The following is a 14015-nucleotide window of genomic DNA, read 5'->3' as shown; positions in this document are numbered from 1 at the left end:
CAAGTGAGCACAGCACAACAAGATGAGTCTAAAAATGTCTTGTATGCTGCTGCATCAATGATATAATATGCCAGGGAGATATTTATACTGTAGCTAAGAAAGTAATACTAATTGTATGTTGTGTAGTAAGCTGTTAGTAGCCCATGTGCCTCACCCTAATAATTTGGTCCATTTTCCCCTCATAATGTACAGGGAGAATATTGTAAGAATGGCCCATGTTCTGAATTCTGTCGCTGTACATTTCAAAAGTGCTGAAGAAATAGTTATATTGACTACATCATCCTAGCTCGCTCATTAATGTCTTAATCGAAATTACGGATTACCTCTTTTGCACTAGTTCTCCCCTTATGTCATAGTTTGTACATCTCAATTGTCAGTATAAACCACATTTGTTTAAGCAAGTCAGCCATATAAGCTATTTTTTTAAAGGCAGTAAATGCGGCTGAATTAACTGTTTTGCTGTCAAACAAGGCTCAGCTGATAGCCAGGTGTAACAGTGGTAAGGTGCTGGGACTTTTGGGACTCTGCTGTTGGGACAGCTTTATGTAGGCCCTAACAGTTTGTGGGCACCATTTGTCACCGTTATAGCCCGATTAATGTATTGTTTAGTGTTGTGTTGTGTAGTGTAGTGGCTTTGCTGTCATGCATCTAAAAAAATAGATTTACAATTTACACTGACCATATCCTATGCCTGCTACTGGTATATGTTAGATACTTTTTTTGATGGAACGTTGGTGGAGCTTTGCAGAGATGCGTCTCTACAACAGCACCATGGAAAGGTGAGCTGGGAATGGACAAGAAAAATATTTTGCTCCCCTGCCTTTGACAAAGTGTGCACTGCTTATCAAAGGGCGTCATTAGCACTCACCTAAAATGCCCATATGCCACTGGTTGGGAGAAATTGTCATTGTATTTGGGAAGAATTATGTAAGGTTTCATGTGTTGTTCTTGGAGGTGCATCTTGTTCAGTTTAGCTCAGAAAATACCGGCTTGTCAATCTGCCGCCATAGTCGGCCGCGGTATGTATGAACCTGTCCATGGGACTACAGCTGTTTATAAACTGGGTGGTTTGAGTACTGAATGCTGATTGGCTGACCATATACCACGGGTATGACAAAACATTTATTTTTACCTCTCTAATTACGTTGGTAACCAGTTTCTAATAGCAATAAGGCACCACAAGGTTTGTGGTAGATCAAATAGAATCATATAAAATTTGATTAGTCACATGCGCCGAATACAACAGACCTTACAGTGAAACGCTTACTTACGAGCCCCTAACCAACAATGCAGTTTAAAAAATATACGAGTAAGAATAAGAAATAAAAGTAACAAGTAATTAAAGAGCAGCAGTAAAATAACAATAGCGAGACTATACACAGGGGGGTACCGGTACGGAGTCAATGTGCGGGGGTGCCGTTTAATTGAGGTAATATGTGCATGTAGGCAGAGTTATTAAAGTGACTATGCATAGACAAGTGACTGCGTCGTGCCTAAGAACAGCCCTTAGCTGTGGTATATTGGCCATATACCACACCTCCTCGTGCCTTATTGCTTAAGTACAGCCAGCTGCATAGATTCCCTTTGGACTGTAAAATTAAATTACTCAATATCGCCATCTGCCATCTTTTGGGCTAGCATCAAGTCTAGTTGAGGAATAAAGTCAAGTTCTAAAAAGTGAGTGGTTTGAAGATAAAGCAAATACACACAATATCGACCAGATAAACAAGTGAATTCAAGAGGCGTACAAAATTCTAATATCATGCTTTTATTGTAAGGGCTGCAACCCTTTCAAAGCCTTCAACGGTGGGGAACCGGCAGTGGTGGGAAAAGTACCCAAATGTCATACTTGAGTAAAAGTAAAGGTACCTTAATAGAAAAGGACAAGTAAAAGTGAAAGTTACCCAGTAAAACACTACTTGTGTAAAAGTCTAAAAGGATTTGGTTTTAAATATACCTAAGTATCAGAAGTAAATGTAATTGCAAAAATATACTTAAGTATCAAAAGTATAAATCATTTAGAATTCCTAGTATTAAGCAAACCAGACCGCACAATGTTCTCGTTTTTTGCCCCTCCAATTTACGAATAGCCAGGGGCACTCTCAAACACTCAGACATAATTTACAAATGAAGCATTTGTGTTAAGTGAATCCTCCAGATCAGAGGCAGTAGGGATGACCAGGGATGTTCTCTTGATAAGTGCATGAATTGGACCATTTTCCTGTCCTGTTGAGCATTCAAAATGTTAAGTTATTTTGGGTGTCAGGGAAAATGTATTGAGTAAAAAGTGCATACTTTTTTTTAGGAATGTAGTGAAGTAAAAGTAGTCAATATGAATAGTAAAGTACAGATACCCCAAAAACCGATTTAAGTAGTACTTGAAAGTATTTTTACTTAAGTACTTTACGCCACTGGGAACCGTAGCACGCAAGTAGGAACTGACGTTCATTCACGAGGACGAATGATGTGGCAAAAATCAAAGGGCGAATCGCAAAGAAATAGTACCAATGCATCCTTATCGCCCAAATTGTATGCGCCCTTTGCACTACATTTTTGTAATTTTTCCTAGATTGTATAAAAATGAATAGGTTTCAATTGTGAATATTCTACATAAAATGCTAATCGTGATTGGAAATTACACTTTTTGAAACATAAATATGTGTATTCGTCCGCCCCACTGAAGTACACTGCCATTTCCGGATTGTTTCTCTCCCGAGCAGCCTCCACCACCGCCATTGAAAGTCAGTTCAGTGCAGCGGTAGCAGACCGTCATCACTGGGGAAGCAAGTAAACAGCAAAAGGACAATTACAATCACCAGTATATTGACAACACATTTTCATACAAGTCTAAGAGTCTACCCAATTGGACTTTAAACTAGCCTTTTCCTGGCTGTCCGGCTGAGAAGAAGCCGTAGTGTGTTAGCATTAAGAGAATCGGGAGGAGAGCAAAGGAACCGCCATGGCTCAGATCCTGCCTATTCGCTTTCAGGAGCACCTGCAGGTAACGTTATGTTGAATGAATGGTGATATTTCTGAAATTATAATGTATTTCTTCATTCATTGTTCATTAGGATAGTAACATAAGCGATGCTTGTTACTCGTCGGTTATCTCAGAATGAAAATGACCTCAACATAATGTTGGCTGAGTTAGCTAGTTAGCTAATCATGACATCGTCGCCCAGCTCGGTGGGACGCTGACGATGGATGACATTAGTTAACTAGATACAGTAACTATATAGATATCGTTTCTAACTAGTGAGCAAGTTGCCTTACCCATTGGTTTGGACGGCGAAGTCGTTAGTTGGCCAATAACTTATTGTTGTAGTTGGCTAACGTTAGCTACAATATAACGTTAGGTAGTTTGCCAACTAACCAGTATGAGACCAGCTAACGTTAGCTTAGCCTAAATCTACTAGCTAGCTACTCACGTAAGTGTTGTAGCTAGCTAGCTACATTAAGGAAATAAATTAATACCAATTCAGCAATAAGCAATCTGTCGTTAATTATGATTCCGGGTGTTTTGGTGCTTATCCGCACGTTATAGCTAGCTAAATGATGACCATTCAACCTGGATCAAATATTAGTAACGTTAAGCTAAAGTTAGTCAGCCACCTATGGTAGCTAGTTTAGCTAACAGTTCAGATCTGTGACATAAGAATATCAGGCGAGTTGAGTTTCATTTCCATTTACACCTGTACTTGTCTTAGTTTTGAATAAGCAGGTCTAGCTCAGACGGCAGAGTGAGGTCACTAGCTAACACCAAGCCTGATAGTCATTTCCCTCAATGTCAGTACTCAAGAATAGTTAACGTTTCATTCTTTCCTTCCCTAACAATATCATGAATATCCTTTCATTCATGCAGATTAGGTTAAGTGGGCTTCCTGCCTCATGATTCTAGTGCTTTCCTGGTAGTAGTGAATGGACATTACCTTCTGAGTATACACACCTTGATAGTATGAGAGCATGTCATCAGCAGGTGTATGACACACCTTCACACATAATTAGATAAGGCTTTTTCATGTCCTTTTGCATTGGCTTTGTCATGTACCTTTGTATGAATGCATACTGACTAATGATTTTCCATCACAGATCATTTTGATTACTGTTGTGTTAATGAAATAAGTTTAAACTCTTGGGCAGTTTGGCTGTAGTTTATTTTCAGTGGACAATTTATTTATTTTTAACCTTTATTTAACTAGGCAAGTCAATTAAGAACAAATTCTTATTTACAATGACGGCCTACACCGGCCAAACCCGGGCGACACTGGGCCAATTGTGTGCTGCTCTATGGGACTCAATCACGGCCGGTTGTGATACAGCCTGGATTTGAACCAAGGTTTCTGTAGTGACGCCTCAAGCACTGAGATGCAGTACCTTAGACCGCTACACCTCTCGAGAGCCCAAAACAATTACCTCAAGCACTAAAAAGCTACACAAATTACATCTGACAGAGAAGAAAATATAGTGTTAAAGAATCAAACCAATGAAAAAGCCTTCCTCTATTAGGCAATATATGTGACTGGGAGTGTTTGTGGTTTTGAATGACCACACCTTAGCCTGACATAGTCACCATGACATGATGTAGCCTATTAAACTCACAGTAGGTCAAGTTGAGGAAGTGGAAAACATTTATGCTCCTTGGAGTGCATGTATTGTGTCAAGACTGCTGGCTTGAAAGATCTCTAAGTTAGCTAGCTAATAAATAAATCAGTCTCTGGTCTTTTTGTGGAGCCTCAGATTCAGAACGAGACATGCGATCCGCCAACATCTTGGTTTCTGAAAAATCTTTTGTTTTACATTGTGTTTATTTGTTGCTACACACAATGCAAAGTTGGTTTGTTTTAAAGCATGTCTCGCACACAAAACCGTTAGGAGAGGTGGAAAAATGTAGTGTTTATTTTTCAGTCAGAATGATAGCTTTACTACAATACTTATAGACAAAGCGCTGCGTGTGCCAGACTACGTCACTTTTGCTGTTAAATTGTGCCGTTTTGCCTCGACATCTGGAGTAGTGCTGTTTTTGCTATTACATTGATTCTAGTTTCTCTTCTCTTTTCTCATGGATATTGTATAGTGTCTGAGGGGAATCTCAACTGTAATTTCTCAGTATTTCAATCTGTGGTGTAAAATGATAGGATATTCTCCAGAGGATTATGGCTAACCACAGATGTTAGAGAGGTGAAGGGATGAAACAAATATTTCACTCTTTCTGTCACTGTGAGCCAATGTTGTTGGAGGACTGTCTTCTGTTTTTTTTCTGCAGATGGGAATGGTGATAACACAAATGAACCCTGCAGGCGTAGTCCCAAACACTAGACCTAGTATCCACTCCAGCCGTTACTGCTGCGCAGTGCATTCACAGCAATAGCCCTTAGGGTCAGGATGATGCCAGTATCGCAATATTTTTTTCCATGGCTAAAATGAAAACATGAAGTAGGCCTAACTCTTTTGTCCTTTAAAAACCTGCTGTATGTAAAATATGTTGTTTCAGCTTGGAAAATCTATGAATGTGACTGGATGACAACATAATGATGTTTGTTTCCAACATTGGAATCCGTTTTGTTTTTCTTTGCCACGATACTAACAATTATCAAGATATTGGTATCGTCCCGGCCCTAATAGCACTCCATATCACTAATGTACCTGTACTGAAGATAAAGTTGATTAATCAAATTTATCTAAATATAGCTTTAGTTATTCATACATCACGTCTGAGGTTGACAAGCCCCTGTAATGGCTTTTAGTCTGTGGAATTATAATGTACTGTTTATGGTGAGTTTTATGCCCTTGAAGGGTCTCTAATTGCAGGAGTGTGTGTTCCAGAAGATAGAGGAAGGTGGGACTGTTTAGATAACGTACTGGCTATTCTGTGAATTGAGATTGAGCTAAGCTGGCACTGTAGTTTATAGCTGTAGGGTGTGTGAGGCAGGGGTGTTGTGCACTCCTGGTAGCGCCTCCATGCTCTGGACACAACGCTGACAGACACAGCAAACCTTCTTGCCACAGCTCGCATTGATGTGCCATCCTGGATGAGCTGCACTACCTGAGCCACTTGTGTGGGTTGTAGACTCCGTCTCATGCTACCACTAGAGTGAAAGCACCGCCAGCATTCAAAAGTGACAAAACATCAGCCAGGAAGCATAGGAACTGAGAAGTGGGCTGTGGTCACCACCTGCTGAACCACTCCTTTATTGGGGGTGTCTTGCTAATTGCCTATAATTTCCACCTTTTGTCTATTCCATTTGCACAACAGCATGTGAAATTTATTGTCAATCGGTGTTGCTTCCTAAGTGGACAGTTTGATTTCACAGAAGTGTGATTGACTTGGAGTTACATTGTGTTGTTTAAGTGTTCAATTTATTTTTTTGAGCAGTGTATATACCCTGGGGAGTCCAGCTGCCATCACTAATGCTTTACTTGCATATGCTGTTTCATGCGTGTTTCACGGATGGTATAGAGCGAGGTATGAGCAGTGGATCATGCGGAATATTTCCCACACATTGTCCTTCAACTGGGACGTTCATGGTGGGCTGTAATTAGCAATGAAGACCCAAAGGTTCCCTTCAGTGTAGGTCACCCATTTACATGATGAAATGCAAAGCAGAGGCCTATGGGGAGACAGGTAGGCTAGTGGTTAGAGTGTTGGGCCAGTAACCGAAAGGTTGCTGGATCGAATCCTCGAGCTGACAAGGTAAAAATCTGTTGTTATGCCCCTGAGCGAGGCAGTTAAAACCTCTAACGAGTCTCCCTCCCGGATCCGGGATCCTCATCATCAAAGAAGCTGACTAGCATAGCCTATTCTAACGTGACCGGGATATCATATAATATAATTTCATGAAATCACAAGTCCAGTACAGCAAATGAAAGAAAAACATCTTGTGAATCCAGCCATCATTTCCGATAAAAAAATAATAATAATGTTTTACAGCGAAAACACTATATATTTATATTAGCTCACCACAATAGCCAAACACACAACGCCATTTATTCACCGTCAAGATGGCTTTCACAAAACCCACAAATAGAGATAAAATTAATCACTAAACTTTGGACAACTTCATCGGATGACAGTCTTATAACATCATGTTATACAATACATTTGTTTTGTTTGAAAATGTGTATATTTAGAGCTACAAATCCTGTTTTTACATTGTGAATACATAGCCATAATGCACCAAATTGTCCGGAGATATTTTGGACAGTCACGTTATCTAACCAAAAAACTCATCATAAACTTTACTAAAAAATACATGTTGTGCAGCAAATGAAAGATACACTGGTTCTTAATGCAACCGCTGTGTTAGATTTAAAAAAATAACTTTAGCACAACATAGAGCATGCAATATTGTGAGACAGCGCTCACATATTCTCCGCCTTGTTGGAGCCAACATATAACACAAAAATACGAAATAACATCATAAATATTCTCTTACTTTTGATGATCTTCCATCAGAATGTTGTGGAAGGAGTCCTAGTTCCAGAATAAATCGTTGATTTTTTTTTTTCCAAAATTCCCAATAAACGTTGAATAAACTGGTCAAACTCGGTTGAAAATCCTACTTTATGATGTTTTTCTCATATGTATCCAATAAAATCAGAGCCGGAGCATTTCGTCGTGTATACGCAACGCACTTCAGAAGACAATGTTAGGTTCCCTTGTGCGCAGCTGAATACTGACAAAAGAGCGGACCTGTCACTCCAAAAGCTCTCATCCGGTCCCACAAGAAGCTATATGCTTCATTCCACGTTCTACTGCCTGTTGACATCTAGTGGAAGGCGTATGAAGTGCATACAGATCCATAAATATAAGCCAGTTGAATAGGCACAGAGCCCCATTTTCAGAATTTTCACTTCCTGTTTGGAAGTTTGCTGCCAAATGAGTTCTGTTTTACTCACAGATATAATTCAAACAGTTTTAGAAACTTCAGAGTGTTTTCTATCCAATAGTAATAATAATATACGTATTGTATGATCTAGAACAGTGTACGAGGCCGTTTAATTTCGGCACGATTTTTTTCCCAAAGTAAAAACGGCGCCCCCTATTAAGAAGTTTTAACCCACTGTTCTCCGGGCGCCGAAGACGTGGATGTCGATTTAAGGCAGCCACCAGCACCTCTCTGATTCAGAGGGGTTGGGTTAAATGCGGAAGACACATTTCAGTTGAAGGTATTCAGTTGTACAACTGACTAGGTATCCCCCTTTCCTTTCTATTGTGATCATTTGTCAGCCTCCCTTTCAGGTTTATGTCCACACTCCCTCTGGAGTGTCTTCATAAATCTCTGCTGTGCTGTCAGGTATCTGGGGCGGTAGGTATAAGGCTCCATACACACAGGAGAGCTAACTAGCTCCCAGGAAACTACCAGGGCCTCACTTTGAGCCAATTGGTGCAGTATGGTCACATGATCTGAGTCAGTCACTGACTCCTTTAAGGTCAGCCTCTCGTGCTCCAGTGGGCAGGCGATGGATGTTTTCTCACACACCTATCCAGCCTAGTACTGCTGTTCTAATACAATACAGCCACAGAGACCGAGCCAGCCAAACTCAGTCAGGTCCATTACTTTTTATTTTATTTTTTATTTAACTAGGCAAGTCAGTTAAGAACAAATGCTTATTTACAGTGACGGCCTACACCAGATAAACGCTATTTGTTCAGCAAGCAGCAGCAGTACGATCTGCTTTTAAAGCACACTTAAATTCACCCAGACTGACCCCAGAGGCTGAGGGAGCCTTGTGGTGAACTGCACCACTGGGCCTATATGTTGAAGCCTCCCATCCACTTTATTTGCTCTCCCTCTGACGGTGTCCTCTGTCCTCACTCATCCGGGGCCACTTGCATAGCTTGCATTTTTATAAATCAACCATTTATACAGCTGGCTGTATAGAACTGGACTTTTCCGCTCTCTGAGGTACAAGGGCTCTGACATTTTTTCCAGGCATTGTTTTTTTACACCACACACACACACTTGGTTTTCCTGAGAGTTGGAGCTTGTGTCTTGAACATAATGCATGTTGGACTCCTATTCACTGAGTGAAGACATTGTGCCTGGCCCTGTGTTGACAAAGGCTTCCCTTGCTAATAGTATTCTGTAACAGAGGGTGTGAGGAGTCAAGTTTCCTTACTTGTGCCAAGTGTTTGTTTATATTGAGAGGAAATCTGGATATGTCAATAAATATCTAAGTGCTTATCAAATATCTCGGCAATGTTTCACTTTAATAAGGCCACTATCTTTATAATCCTTACCACTTTATTCAAGAGATGGCTAGTTGTCTCTTGATAAAGTGTTTTTGATTACATGGCAGATGTTCTTACAGATGCTTCCAGGACCATCTATCTGCTTGATGTGACCCTACATGTAGTCGTCTAGTATTATCCTACTAGGGCTGCTAGCACAGAACAGAACATGCATCTCATTCTCTCTATTTATGCAGCTTGAACAAGTTATAACAATGTAACCAGTTCAGCTGAAAATGAGATGCCCTACTCAAGGTCACATACTGTACATTTCTCCTCCTACATGACTGCTCACTGCTTGAAAGTCTTTATGCATTTTACCACAGCAATAACTTGTCGAATGGCAATTAAATGGAAGACATTACATTTCACCCCACCACTAAACTTAGTTTAGTGCGTAATAGGTGTTAAGAAACTTTTTATTCCTGCGTTCTTTAAAACCTCACCTTAAAAGGTTTGTGTGGGGAACTTTGAACTCTCACCTGGTAAGCAGCTGATATCTCGTGACATGCTTGTGAGGATATGGATTTGCTGAACACTTGACATTCCTCAGTGTAGGACACCTGAACGTACAATAAAGCAGCAAAGCATTTCACAAAAAGGAAAAGCCACTAAACTATCTAGAAACCAACCCTCAGTCAGCAGAACTGGCTGGACTCCACTCTGAATTCCTCTTTATCTCTCTCCTTTCCCCCCCTCTTCCCTTATATCTGTCAGACCAGAGCACCCGTCTTCCTTACCTCTGGGTTGGTGCTGGTCACATGTCCCCCGGCCCGTGGTCAATCTGTGAGACAATGGGCTCCTGCTTCCTGTTGTGGAGTAATAGAGCAGTTTGGAGCTGGACCCCCTGCAAGCCTCAGCACATCCTGCCCTTCCTTGAATCCCTGCAGGACGCAGGGGCTTTTGTGCTGAGCAAGGTGCTCTTGTTCCCTTGAAGGAAGAGAGGAAAAGCAAACCTCTTGTTAAATCAGCAGATGGATGCATGGGTCTGCGGCTCGCTCAGGTTGAGAGCTTCACATGGGGTTCGGGGGAAGTGTCTGATTTGCATTTTAGCCTATTCAGCTTAACTTCTCTAGGGTAGGGGGCAGCATTCGGAATTTTGGATGAAATGCATGCCCAAATTAAACTGCCTGTTTCTCGGGCCCAGAAGATATGAAATGCATATAGATTTGGATATGCATGGTAGATTTGGATAGAAAACACACAAGTTTTCAAAACTGTTAAAATAGTGTCTGTGAGTATAACAGAACTGATTTGGCAGGCGAAAACCTGAGAAAAATCCATTCAGGAAGTCGTTTTTATTTTGGTTTTGTAGTTTTCTATTCAATGCCATTAGAGTATCCATTGACTTAGGACTCAAATTGCAGTTTCTATGCCTTCCACTAGATGTCAACAGTCTTTAGAAAGTGTTTCAGTCTTGTATTCTGAAAAATTAGGAAGTAAGAGCAGTCTGAATGACTGGACCCTAACGTTTCACGGTGCTTTTTCATGCGCACAACTGCTAGTGCGTTTCTTGTTTACATTTTATATTGACAACGTTATTGTCCGGTTGAAATATTATCGATTATTTAGGCTAAAAACAACCTGAGGTTTGAATATAAACATCGTTTGACATGTTTCTATGAACTTTACGGATACAATTTTGATTTTTTTTGTCTTCCTGTTTTGACTGCGTTTGAGCCTGTGGATTACTGAAGAAAATGCGCGAACAAAACTGAGGTTTTTGGGTATAAAGAGACTTTATCGAAAAAATTGAGTAAATGAATGTCTGCTGAGTGCAACCATATGAAGATCATCAAAGGTAAGGGATTAATTTTCTCTCTATTTCTAAATTGTGTAACTGTTCTATCTGGCTGGCTACTGTTTGTAATGATTTGTCTAGTGGGCTATGTTCTCATAATCGTAAGGTATGCTTTCGCCGTAAAGCATTTTAAAAATCTGACACCGTGGTTGGATTCACAAGAAGTTAATCTTTAAACCTATGTAAAATATGTTTTGTTTTCTGAATTTTTATAATGAGTATTTCTGTATTTGAATTTGGTGCCCAGCAGTTTCACTGGCTGTTGAAGAGGTGGGATGCTACCGTCTCACGTGCCCAAGAGAGGTTAACATAAGCTTTGATTATAGCCAGGGATAGAGAGTACAGTTGCATCTTTCCTTGGAATCTCATTCGTTCCACACAGTGCACCACTACTGAACCACTATCTGCCAGTGAGGCTGTAGTGTATTGGGTATCCATTTGATCCAGCCACTCCAGTGCGTCTGGGACCAGGAGCTGCTAATCTATTATAGAGCTGCATGTAAATGTCCTGTCTGCTTCCCAGTGTTACGTAACAGAAGTATGCAGAGCATGCTCCACTGTAGTGCCATTTTAAGATCTAGTTAGGGGTTTTCATGTGATTTGTGACAATGATAAGAGAGACATGGTTTGTAAAGCTAGTGGTGATGGTAATGGATGATGAGTGGTCTGACGGATGATGAGTGACTTGCTGCGGCCTTGTGGCAGTCTGTCTGTTTCTTCCCGCGGCACAGAGTCAATCGCCTGGCTGGTGTCATTACTCCTTTTAGGAGGCGAGACAATCATGCTCCCTCCATCCTTCACTCTGTAAACCTCTTTCATCCCTCTTTTTGTATCACCAATCTCTCACTCTTTCTCACTCTGTTCCCTCTCGCCTCTCTCTCTCATCGCGCTGCCGTGACAATGTGAACTCAAACGAGGACACCCGCCAGATAAATAAGCGCGACGCTTTGCGGCAGCCTTGGCGCTAACAATCTCTCCCTTTCTCACTCCTTTCTTACGTCTCTCTTCTGTCAATTCTTGCTCATGCTCCCCTGCTGTCGGCTTACATGTCATAGTTAATGCAGTGTTTCAATAGCATCTGGAATAAAAGGCCTTGAGCCGGCATGTGCGCAAACCCACCAGTCTAGCTATTGCCAAGGGGTAGTTAACCCAACACCAGGTCTGTGAGAGCACAGGACACAACCTCATGACTAAATTAGTGAGTTTCCAGCCTCCTCCAGGTTGGTGTGTATGGTGTTAATTTGACTTGGTTTCACACACATTCCTTCTCAGTGATGTCATGCATGCCTATGTGGGGCGGTTATGTTAGTGCCTGCTTAGCGTGTGCTCATAATCTTAGCCATGGAAATTTGGTGTGGACAGACAAAATCATTTTGCTCTAGTTCAACATCTGTCTGACTCTGAGCTGAATTATTTGGGTCCGGTCAGTGTAACACATTCATTGTGCAGAGGAGATGGAGAGCGCACTGGGGGCATGCCTGCTGGACTTCACGTTCCTGTTTTATGGCTGTTTTCATGTTGAATGAAAAGCTTTTTCTCCAGACGCCAGCATAGAGGAATGTCATGGAGGATGAAGAGCATGTAAATCTGTCTAGACCATTGTGGAATGACTGTTATAGGACGAGGGAGTTCTGTCCAGTGTCCACTCCGAGTAACATCGGTCAGATAAACGACTTCCTCAAATGCTTTGGCATAGGCATCATGTCTAGAGGTTCAAATGCATATCCAGTATACATACATTCCCTTTGATTTGTCAGCCATGAGTTTATTTATTGTGGAGTGATATGCACTGTTCATTTTGAAGAACATTGGTGAACTTCTCCAGGGCACGTCTGACAAGGCATCAGTGTGTCTTCATTTTTACAAATAGCACCACAAATGTCACCACAAATGTCACCATAAATGACCAAGCCTCCAACCAGGTTTGTTTCAAACACAAATCATCATAGTCCTGTCATCAGTCAGGTTTTATAACTGGAATCTCTTGAATAATGGCCTTGCATATCTTGAAAAGTAGTTGTCGTGTGTATTCTGTTCTGGGCTTGGATGAGGCCAAGCTTATCTTTAGGGAGATGGTTACCTTTGTGTGTTTCTGTGTGAATCACCCACAGTGGCCAGGCAGCTCTAAATGTAACGGAGTGTCTTTCCTGAGTGATGAATCGTGTTTGGCTGTAGGGCTGCTTCTGCAGCAGAGCTCCATTGTCTACTGTTCAATTCAGTTGGGGATCGTTACTTCTTACGCACTGCCTACAGAGTTCCCTTCCACCGACCAATAGCAGCAAGGTCAGGGCATCCCTCTAGCCAATGAGTGATGGTTACGCTGCGGTGACATCATCAGTGCTCTACTAAATGGCACCCAAAACTGGAGTGTACAGGAACTGATGTGCAACTATCTGTGTAATAGAATTGCAACCATACAATTAGATGGGTAGCTAGCTCTCTCTTTTTTTGTCTCTTCTGTAATAATGATACAGGAGAGTTCCTGCTTATTAACTCCAATAGCCCTTTTAATTGGCTCTTAAAATACTTTTACAGAACTTTCAACTTAGAACTGTCAGCTGTTTCCTTAATTTGATCAAGAGAATTTGTCCAAGAAGTGCAATGAATAATTTTGGTCAGAATGCATTGTCTGAGAGTAAGCCATCTGTCTGTAGGCTATTATATTTCTGTGTGTGCAGTGGTTCTTCCTTATAAAAATGTAGAGCTGGTTTGTGACAGATTGTGGTAAATTGCATCATTCTGTCATTGCTCCACACTATCACAAGCGGGAGTTAGAACGCTGATCTATTGCTAGTCTAAACGGTGCACAAATTGACTATCTTTTTTAAATTTTAATTATTTTAATTTTACCCCCTTTTCTCCCCAATTTCGTGGTATCCAATGGTTAGTAATTACTATCTTGTCTCATCGCTACAACTCCCGTACGGACTTGGGAGAGACGAAGGTCGAACGCCATGCGTCCTCCGAAACCCAACCAAGCCG

General features: G+C 41.2%; 1 protein-coding gene across 4 annotated transcripts in view; it reads left to right on the top strand.

The window, feature by feature from the left end:
* Positions 1-2684: 2684 nt before the first annotated feature.
* Positions 2685-14015, top strand: part of LOC129868300 (clathrin heavy chain 1) — a 51129-nt gene continuing 39798 nt past the window's right edge. For 2 of the 4 annotated variants that reach the window (XM_055942153.1, XM_055942151.1), the window contains exon 1: positions 2685-3001. In XM_055942153.1, the coding sequence (XP_055798128.1) occupies positions 2960-3001 (42 nt within the window). In that variant the 5' untranslated portion in view covers positions 2685-2959. The remainder of the gene's footprint in view (positions 3002-14015) is intronic. The other 2 variants (XM_055942149.1, XM_055942150.1) reach the window with 2 other exon arrangements.

The sequence above is a fragment of the Salvelinus fontinalis genome, chromosome 13, assembly GCF_029448725.1.
Source record: "Salvelinus fontinalis isolate EN_2023a chromosome 13, ASM2944872v1, whole genome shotgun sequence".
In the NCBI taxonomy this organism is placed as follows: Eukaryota; Metazoa; Chordata; class Actinopteri; order Salmoniformes; family Salmonidae; genus Salvelinus; species Salvelinus fontinalis.
Note: the sequence above shows the minus strand (reverse complement) of the source record. Positions and strands in the feature narration are given on the sequence as shown.